Genomic DNA, 10,756 nt, shown 5'->3' with positions numbered 1-10,756 from the left:
CTTCAATGAGACGCACGGCCTGCAAGGTCGTGTCACATTTGTCTGGGAGGCTCAAACCAGGACCCTGAGGGGTGATTAGCAGGGTTGGCTACGTACGGCTACGTACGGCGCGAAAGACGTTCAACATATTCATCATTCATTTGCTGAAAACATAAACCCAATGCAGTAGGATCGTCTCGAAAAAGCAGCCCTTTTTTCTGGATAAATACGTAAATGATTGTAAATTATGATACGCTACGGCCTTTTTTTCCTCTTGATATCTCCCTGGTTTTCGTAGATCAAAGCTGGCGACCCGACCTGTGTTCACCCCTCACTTGAACCGCACCTGGCTAGTGACGTCACACGGGGGTGGGGCACAGGGGGCAGCTCTGACACCGCCCCCACAGCACCCCCCAAAACACTGACCCCGCCCCCCAAGGCACTGACCCCACCCCCACAGCGCTGACCACACCCCCACACAGTTCTGACCCCGCCCTCACAACTCTGATCCCGCTCCAACCGTTCTGACCACGCCCCCACAGTTTTGACCCCCGCCCCCACCGCTCTGACCACGCCCCACATCTCTGGCCCCGCCTCCCACCATTTTGACCACACCCCTCTGCTCTGACCACGGACCCTCCACACAGCTCTCTGACCACGCCCTCCACCTATCTGACCACGCCCCCACAGCTCTGACCACGCCACACGCCAGGTTGGTGTTGCAAAGTTACCTGCGTGGGCTAATCGGTGTCTCGTCTTCTTTATCTCGATTCATTGAAAGTACCGGTGATTAACGTCGCTTCACGGCACGCGGGACGGCAAGAAGGCAGAGGAGGTGGTGAGGGTGGAGGGGGCCGGGTGGGCGGTCGACCTTTAAAGGAGCCCGGGTCGGGCTGGGTGGTGGAGAGAGATTTTCGGGGCGGAAGTTGCGCGACTCGGGCCGTGGTTACGCCACACAAAAGGTGAGAGAGAGAGAGAGGGCGCAAGATCAAAACAACAACTCCACACACTCGTCAGTAACAATGTCTACATTATAGACTGCCAGTACACTCACCGTACTTAATAACCAGGCTACAGTCCACATTATAGACACTCACTCCGAGAACCAAGCTACAGTCTACATTAGTGGGTTATTTTATTTTCTATTAACTTTATTATTTTTCTATCTACGTGACTTTACCGAAAGAACCAAGATACGGTAGTTACCAATTAGATGTGGCGACTTTAAATTTGATGGTTTCCCGAGCGACAAAATCCATCGAATTTACGGGAAGAATGGGGTTTAGATTTTGGAAGCCTTTCCAATTTACGCCACTCTGTGTGTATGGAAAGGATCATCTGTGAGTTTAAGGCGTGGAAATGCTTTGTAAATTGGCTTGTTGACGTGAGCCCAAGTACTTGTGAAGAAGGATTATCTGTCGGTTTGTTATATTTTTCATACCTGTAGTCTGCAGCGGTGACTTTACGAGGCCTGTATCTCGAAACGTCTGGCTTTAAGGAGTTGCCAACTCACGCACACCCCACCCCTACCACCTTGACGCAGGAACCTGCTAGTAGTGTAACATTTCAACCAAACCGACCGTATTTGTCTCTCCAGAATACAGCAGCACAGCGTTGGCATGTCCACATTCCTGTGCCATGACAACAGCGGTGTTTTGTCTCTTGAAACAAAAACAAAGACCCACTTTGTTGAGTTTTCTCACAAGGTAGTACTAAAACTGAGTTTTTATCGACCGCCGGATGAACGGATGTGATGGGGGTGGGCTCGAGGAGTTGACCCCCTGACCCCATCACGAGGCCAACCCCCTCAACCCGGAGTCGAACTCATGGACGACCTCGTGGTGATTCGGGGCCAATGCGATGTGCAAACCACATCATGTACCGTGCAGGCAATGCAATGGTTGAGATGTTTCAGTGACAAGTTTTGGGTCATCATCGCCTGGAACTCGTTACTGCAGTAACCCGTTCAGATTGTCAGTTTAAAACACGTAGTAAGGCTTTGGCCATCCAATATTGTCCATAATAGAGGTTTTTGTTGGGTTAGATTGCGTAAATATATAAATGTGTCGTTAAACCCGCCACCACCCGACACAGCCAATTATAAAGGTTTGAACACGTAAATAGAACGTGCCAATTCGTCACTAGTACAGCGACACCGGTGTGTTAGAGAGTAAATCCACAACATTTACAATTCGAGTACGACCTTTCGCCAGTAATTACAACCAGCATCATCACGCGACAGCCAGATTTGTGGATTAATCCTCCTGTTTCTTTCTTAAATAGATTGTGTTCACAGCAACACGATCTACACGCAGGCGTGCTCTAATCACGTCATGTTTACGTGTGTAGGGAAGACAAAGGCGGCACTGTCCACGTCAATGTACCTGACACAATGCGGTGTAACCCGTGGGCCTGGGTCCCATCTGTACGGTGATGATGGCTGATGGTCGAGACTAGGGACGGACTGGCAGCCAACGTTGGAGAACACAACCGTGACAACAAGGCTACCTTGGCGATGGAGGCATCCTGACAATGGAGGCATCATGACATTCATAGGAATGGATGACACATTGACCATCGGAGATTTGCGTTGTCCTGCTGCTGCCTCCTCCTCTTTTGTTTATTCACCTTTCACGTTTGGGATTTGGTTGTTGACAACCTTCGAGCGCACAATCCATCCTGCCCATTAAAATACCACTCGCGTAGTTCACGATCCTTGCTCGGTTTAACACGTAGGCTTTCGCGACCAATATTATCCATAATAATTAATGGGCCAATCAATTGGTTGTGTCGGGTGGTGGGTTAACGACACCTCAAACCCAAAAGCAGCTTTATTACGTTGAATGAACCCGCTGCTGCTGCTGCTGTTGTTGTAGTCGCTGCTACTTTGGCTGCCCGCCCGCCCGCCCGGGAAAGTGGCCGAGATGTCGCACGCGGGACGCTCCTCGCGGCACCCGAACGAGTGGCAGCACGACCGAGACTCCAGGTGACATGACTCGCCCACCTGATGAAACAACTGCAAATGCGATCGTGTGTAAGAATCTACAAGACCAAACGTTTATTTATCTAGGAATGCCCCCCCCCCCCGCCAACTGTGTTAGCATTTAGATGTTTGTGCAGGTCCAATTTCAGTTTTTGTGTGTTGGAGTAACCAGATAATATCCTAATATCCATGCAGGGGTTGTGGGGGGGGGGGGGTAGCTCTCAAGATTGGCAAATATTGGTTCACAAAACTGTGTTTGCCATCTGCTAGCCAACCTCGTGACCGAAGCGTTCAAACGTGCAGCCAAATCCGTTTTGGTAATACGGAAGTGATGTCTTTACATGCTCCCAGCACATTATTTGTGGACAGTGTTGTGTCTTACATAAAAACAATAACTGTGTATCAACAAATCACCAAACTGTATCGACTATATTCCAATCTATGTTTGAACAAATCACCCGGAATCTGCCTGATTTCGGAAACTGAGGAGAGTAGAGCCCTAGTTAGTGCTTGGATTGGTTGTTATCACCAAGCACAAACAGGCTTGCCGTAGGCAGCTGCCGGGCTACTCGGTGGGCAGCATCGGGCAGTGCAGCAAAATCCATTGTCGTACCGTACTTCTATACTTACACGTGTGCGGTTGCTGCCTTCACCAACTCACACCGACCAGCGTGATGAAGTACGGTCGAATATCTCCCAGGATCCTCCACATGGCATGGGGAGGGCCCTCGTCCAGTGTAGTTACGTCGGCAAAGGGCTGCTGCACGTTGTGCATGGCGCTGTGAACGTTGCTGATGTTTCGTCGTGCCTGGGGCCCGGCGCGAGCGTTATGCAGGTACGATGGACAGGACGGCGCGCAGAGCGCCTACTCGGGCGGCTACTCCCAGTACGAAGAACCCCAACGCAGCAGTGGGGGGCCGCTGAACTGCAAGTGCTGCAACAACGTCTGCACGAGGCGCGGTAAGGTCTCCCACGCGGCGTCGCTCGTTCCACGTTTGACGCCAATCAATAATAGGGGGGCGGCGACCAGGAAGGGCCAACATTGCGGCTTACGTTCAGCTGTGTGCCTGGGGGTGTAGCGGTTAGCGCTACGCTGCGCCACGAAACCCGGCGACCCGAGTTCGATTGCCGCTCACGGCCAACATCGGTGACGATATTCTGAACCGGTCATGGGCCTCCCCGAGGTCGACTCAGCTTCAAATGAGTACTTGGTGCGGTGTGTACACATCGCCACTAGGGAGACAAAGGCGGCCGGACGTGGTGCTGGCCACCAACCCCCTCGTGTACCGTACCGGCCTTCATAGGTGCTCACTAACAGCACTCGTCCCAACAGTCTGTTAAGACTATACGGGGGACCTTTGTATATTTTTCCTGGCTATTCTCCACACAGTTTTGGGGGGGGAGGGTCACCAGAGTGTTAGTAGTGTGAACTGTCCGTGTCAAGTGGGCGTCCGCACCAACCCGCACTGACCAACATGGTGGAGTATGGTCATATGTTTCATCCATTGAACATGTGGATTAGAGGATATATAAGTGCATGTGGTTTTTGCTCAATTCCTATAGTACAAAGGCAGTATGTTGATGCTTTGTGAACTTTACAGAACATTTACATCTCACGTCTGCGACAGAAGTGGTCAACGGTGACCATAATAGTGACTGTGAAAAAAAGTAAATTGTCTGGGGCAGGACACATCGCTATGGGGGGGTGATGGCCAGTGGTCAAGACTAATGACATACGTGGCAGACAAAGAACGGAAGATACTGGAAAGGGTGTTGATCGCTGAGATGGACCGACGAAATCAGCTCGTGCGTAGGTGATGGATTGAGGAGATCTTCCATCCGCAGTGGATACTGTCAGAGAGATCTTGGAGATCGAGTGTTTAACTGTGCATCCGTTGTGGGAACCTGGCTCAAGGAAGCAATGGGCATCAAGAGTTTTGGCTGTGGTGACCTCAGATGCTCATCTTGTATTGGGATGCATGTAAGCGTCATTTACAATTGCACATTTGTTCCAAGTAAACACTGTAGTATGTGTGTACGTGCTAATCGGAGGTGTGTGAATATGATTTTAGATTTTATTCTGAAACCTGTTCAGAAGTCTGTCATTAAGTCAAGTGTTGCATCGATCGCACAGCGTTGGGGGAGGTGTGGCGTGTGTTGATACAGCAAGCCAGTGACGTTGACAACATTGGTAGTGTTTTCCATTCCGTCAAAATAGTTTCACTTCTAAACACAATTCTTTGGAAAGTACCTACGTTGTGCGTCGGGTGGCTCAGAAGTCAGTGCTGAGCCGACTCTGCCCGTGATGAAACTTTTTTCTCAAGTGTAGTGGGTTGATGGGCTCAGCTCAGACATCAATGGCTGGACACGCAAAAAACACCCCATGGTATTAAATCTGTTTTTTTGCGCTCAATTTGGGCTTCATTCCAGACTTGAGAACTAAAATGCTTGTTTGTCACATGACAGTGTCACGGCAGTGCGGGCGATAAAGTGTGGCCCCTTGTAAAAAAGATGACTTAAAGGATTTTTCCGAAGGAGTTCTGAGGCCATCTCTTGTTGCACGTTGTTCCTTCCTAAGGCAAAATTCCATGGACGAATGTGGCGAGTCTTCGTTATTTATGCCTGTGCACCACAATACCAACGCGGTCATTTGTTTAACTTACCGTCGGCGAGAGCAACGTTTCAGGACGGTCACGTTTTGTGCGAGTTATCAAGTTTTCTTTTTTTTTACCGGGATCCTCCTGTTAATTATGAAACGTGAGGCGAGTGCAACTGGGTTGCTCGAGGCGCAGCGTTAGGCCTGTGTGTAAGGTTCGTACATTGTTGTTTGCAGTCGTGCCCACTGTAATGGGAAGTCATGTAAAACTGGTTTACGTGTAATAATAGGGTTTTTCCCCTTTTTTCTGGCAACAAAACTGAAACCTTTTTACAAGGATTCACGTCTGCATTAACCACAATACCTGCAGTCAAAATGCAAACAAAAAACATACTATGATAATATATGATGCATTGTCCTTGAAACTGATTGGTCCACACCAAGGGACGGCTTTCTTTTGAGCCTCGACCCAATTGGTGCTCGACCAGAGGACGCCAAAAGGCGTACAACTCAAAGATAATGCACTATCAAAGTAATGAGGGCTCGGGGTGAGCATCTACATCATTAGACCTCCTCTGCCAGTACCAAAATGTAATAATAGGGTTTTTCCACTTTTTTCTGGCAACAAAACTAAAACCTTTTTACAAGGATTCATGTCTGCATTAACCACAATACCTGTAGTCAGTATTATTACATTTTGGTACTGGCAAAGGAGGTCTAATGATGATGGTTTAGGTGTGTTAGAACACATCTCACAGAGGCAGACGTTACAGCCTCTTTTGTGCTCGGTAAAGTGAGGCAGAAACACAATACCTGGTACGCGCTTTCAGGAGGAAGCCTTTTCTTGCAGCATTACTGTCATATCGGAATCTTGTAGCCTCTCATGAAAGTCTTACAAATCTTCGGGGCACAGATAAAGTTTGTCACTGTGAATGCGCGTGCACACATCTTGGACAACATTCCTGAAAATCGAACAAAGGCTTAGCAAATGGAAGAACTTGGCAAATGACCAAATGGTACCGGGTGTGATGACATCTCCGCCTGAGATGATGTTGTGCCTCTCGATGGAGGAATCTGATGAGCTATAAAGCTCTTTTTCACATTCCCCTCCCTCCCCGGGTTATTGAAACGAGTACCACTTTGTCTGGAATTCAACAGCGGTTGTTGTTTTTCTTTGCCCTCTGGAAAAAGTTTACAGATCCCGCCGCTGGATCCGAGCCACCAATGGTGACGGCCGCCGCCGCCACTCGAGTGCTCGTTCTGAGCGGCGAGACGTCTTGACCTTTTGACGCCGTCATCTTGTGCTGAAAACAGTGACTTTTGAATTTGCTTAAAAATATAACACCCAATTTTCACCGAAAAACTCGATATTTTCTGGTTTTGAGGTGGGCTAAATAACGTGGCTTTATACCCAGTCATAGTCAATTGTCATCAAATTTCCCAGAGTTTTTGCAGACGCTGTGCAGTTCACAGCTATAATTGGTCAATTTGGCTGCTTTCTCCCTGTTCTGAAAACGGTCATTTGCCTAACACTATGGCCTACTATATGCATGTTTTATGTTCTAATGCATTGATAGTGAGATGGTTAAGAAAGAGTCTTTTTAGTTTGTGATGTAACTGAGTTAAACACTTGTGGGGCGGTTGTCGTTGGTGCGGGGCATTCACTGCTCACCTGACCCTCACTACTTACTAGTTTATTAGCATCTCGCCGTGGTGGCAAGATGTTAACTTCCTCGCCTGGTATACAGGAGGTCGTGGGTTCGATCCCGGCCCTGACGCCTGCTGTATATTTGGAGTTTGCGTAATTCTCCCCCTGGTTGTGTGCATTTTTCTCTGGGTCCTCCGGTTTTTCCATCCATATTTAGTATCCACATGCATTTCGAGTATTTGGCTGCTATATATTTCCACGTGATAAGCCACTTTTTTGAGCTATTATTTGTGGCCAAGTCGTTTTGGAAAAAGAGATATATAGCTCAGTGGGCATTACCTGGTAAAAATAAAAACATTTTAGATATTTTTAGTTTATACAATACAGCAGAAAGCCTGTCGAGATGCAATGCCCGCAGCCCACACTCCACTCCCCAAGTGACACACCTATCCGTTGTATGCTTTTGAAATGGGGCTGTGGAACTTCGTGCAATGCGCTGGCCGAATGGAGATTAACAGAGCTGATAAGATTAATAGGGCCAACATTAACTACATATTCTAAGCTTTCAATGACACCTCATTCAATTTAACTGATGGAGTGGTCAATTAGGAGTTCTCTGGACAAATACACATACAGTAGACACAAACATACAAATTATCCACTTGCTGTATATATTCATTGTGATTAAGATATCCAATCTAAGTTCGAGCAAGGAACACGCGCGCTGTCGGTGCCAAACAGAAGCTGTACTCATTCCGCGTGCGTCGCCGCTCGCCCCCCCCCAGGAATCCTGAAGCTCGCGGAGATCTTGGTGAGCCTCATGACGCTCATCTGCGTGGCGGCCTCCCAGGCCTCCATGGCGGGACACACGGCCATGGGTGGCCTCAACCTGGCGTCGTCGAGCATAAACAACATGCCCTACAGCCCCTTCCAGGGCACGGAGATGCAGCAGGTGCAGGAGCTCGACAGGGCCTACAGCCAGATGCGCTCGCCGGCCGTGTACGGCGGCGTCGCCGTGTGCATCTCGCTCTTCTGCATGACGCTCGGCATGCTCGTGGGCGGCACGAAGCAGGGCCTGCGCGGCTCGCGCCGGTGGGTGATCGCCGACTTCGTCTTCTCCCTGCTGGCGTTCGTGCTCAGCGTCGTCGGGGTGGCCCTCTACCTGACCGTGGTCATCAACGTCAACGCCACGGACACCTGCAAGAAGCGCGAGCAGGTCTACGCCGGGCGCGGCTACACGTGGATGAACTGCTCCGTGCAGGGCGGGGACGCCGCCACGGCGCTGTTCGGCATAATCCTGGCCATCCTGTACGTCGTGAGCACCGTGTTCGCGGCCTTGAAGCTGCGCCAGTTCCAGCGGCACGAAGGGAAGGCGCGCGCCGTAAACGGGAACGGCGGCGGCGGCGGCGAGAGCGCCATGCCCATGACGTGGTCACCCAAAAGCAGTTACCGGGTGTCGGAGCCATCGACGGCGCTTTGCCAGAGCGAGCCGCCCTCCGTGCCGAAGCCCCAGGCAGACAGGCCCAGGCGTTCGCGGAACCACTCGCGTGAAAACGACCTGTATGTGTAGCTCGCCCTCCCCCCCCCACCCGTGTACCGTGGCTTTCAATAGAGACGTTCCATCCTGTGACTAACTTTTTTTTTTAAAGGTGTCTTCATGGTCAAGTGAGCAAAAGGGTGGCGTAATCAACACGAATTGGGCTGTTTTCATGCCAGGCCAACCACTGATGACCTCTCATGAAGTGGTACTTAGTTTATGGACCGCAGAAAGATGAGAGACTTAATTCCATCCCAAACTGAGATTTCAACTCGCTACCTTTTTTTAAGCGTTGAGTGTTCTAACTAGTGGCAGAAGAAAAATACCGTTGAGTTATTTTTCAATGTTGGCCGAGCATGGTTTTTATTTGTGTATGTTTAAGCTATGCTTTTAAGTCTTAATTAAGTGTTTTTTTTAAAGTGAGGATACCAAAGATAGGGATAGCCGAGCAATCGGTGCGACTGCCACAGTACATATTTGCACAGCCAAAGGTGAGTTTAGTTAGTGATATATTTTGAAACCTTGCCATTGGTTGACATGAAGTCATTCACGAGACTGGACTTTTGTTTTTCAGCATCCCGAACAAGTCTCACATTTACAAATCACCTGTGCCTAAAGTGATGAAGCCTATGATCACATCACCCTGAACATCTCTGATCTCATCAGAGCTTGGAAGCTAGGCAGCATCTGAACCTTGACGGTGCTTGAATGGGCGGCCACCTTGCATCAAACGTCGTGTGGAGTGAAGCAAAATCCATTGCTGTACTGCACATCTATGCTCCCCACCTTCACCAACCCGATCACCGTGGTAAAGTGTGGTCAGTTAACACCCATGACCCACTCGGCATGGCGAGGTCCCTCATCCAACAGTGCATTTACAAAAGGGCTGTACGTGCAAAATTGGTTAAAACTTGGATGTAATTAAGGTCCATAGAGAACTATACACGAACCTGTAACGTTACATTGGTATTTTTTTGGTATATAATTCACAATCTGCTTTCTGTGAATGTGCATGATATGTTATCAATGTGCTCGTGCGTAAAAATGTTTTGAGAATTGAGCCATTCGGACTTTCTCAGGCAAAGGGCGTTTCTCCGTTCCCCCGTGGAGCGTGCTGCTTCATTTCGGTTAAAAATGTCGATACGTACACATGACCTTTTAAAGGGGCACGTGCTATTCCATTGGAACTATCGCGATGATCATCACACCATGAACATTCATGTCGTAAAGTGAAAAATGACATCGCGGCAACCCGAGCTGTCCGCTTTGCTGTGGTGGTAATCATGACGACGATTTGAGATCGCACTCTGGCAACTGTTGCTGTGGGCACAAGGTGACACAGCACCTGGCCTGCAAATGGGCATTGTCTGCCATTAGGGGTTATTGATTGCTGTGTGTTATCCCAAGAAAGCTTGCTACCGACTGCTCACAATTGTTAAGATTCAGCGGGATGGCAGGCACGCCCCGAATCCCGGTTCACGACGCTGGTCCATGCAAGGTTGGTAAAGGCGGTGATGGTGGGGAGAATATACGTCGGCAGTGTGGTACAATGGATTTTTCTACACTACCCTCTGCGGGCAACTCCTTGCAATGCCGATTGAAATAAATGTTAATGACGTTTCTATCATCGGCTGGGTTCATATATACTGTTTGAAATGTGTAAATACTGTGTTGTACTTAAAACAAACTTTTTTGTAAAATGCATTTACTAAGATACTTTTAGACTACCCCTCATTTTAGGGGAAATTAATCTCACAACGTGAACTCATATGAGCAGACGGTTGGAGCTTAAGCACATTATGGGTTATTTTAAATATGGTTGTTTAAATAAACGTGGTGAACTGTAAGCATTTGTATTTTTTTTCAGTAGTGTAGCCGAGTTCGATTCCCGCTCATGGCCACCACCAGTGACGATTATCTGAACCGGTCCTGGGCCTCCCCCTAAGTCGACTCAGCCTCAAATTATCTGGTGCAGTGTGTAGTAAACATTGCCACTAGGGAGACAAAGGCGGC

General features: G+C 48.9%; 1 protein-coding gene across 1 annotated transcript; it reads left to right on the top strand.

Moving 5' to 3' along the window:
• Positions 1–614: 614 nt before the first annotated feature.
• LOC116951968 (MARVEL domain-containing protein 3-like) lies at positions 615–10,590 on the top strand. Its single transcript, XM_032970915.2, has 4 exons — positions 615–941; positions 2,856–2,965; positions 3,798–3,922; positions 7,992–10,590. Exons 2-4 carry the CDS (start codon positions 2,904–2,906, stop codon positions 8,774–8,776), a joined length of 972 nt encoding a protein of 323 aa, XP_032826806.1. The 5' UTR covers positions 615–941; positions 2,856–2,903; the 3' UTR covers positions 8,777–10,590.
• Positions 10,591–10,756: the final 166 nt, after the last annotated feature.

The sequence above is a fragment of the Petromyzon marinus genome, chromosome 3 (genome assembly GCF_048934315.1).
Source record: "Petromyzon marinus isolate PM22_M1 ecotype Great Lakes invasive population chromosome 3, UKy_Petmar_22M1.pri1.0, whole genome shotgun sequence".
NCBI classification, from domain to species: Eukaryota; Metazoa; Chordata; class Hyperoartia; order Petromyzontiformes; family Petromyzontidae; genus Petromyzon; species Petromyzon marinus.
The sequence above is the reverse complement of the archived record's forward strand: the minus strand, read 5'-3'. Positions and strand labels throughout refer to the sequence as shown.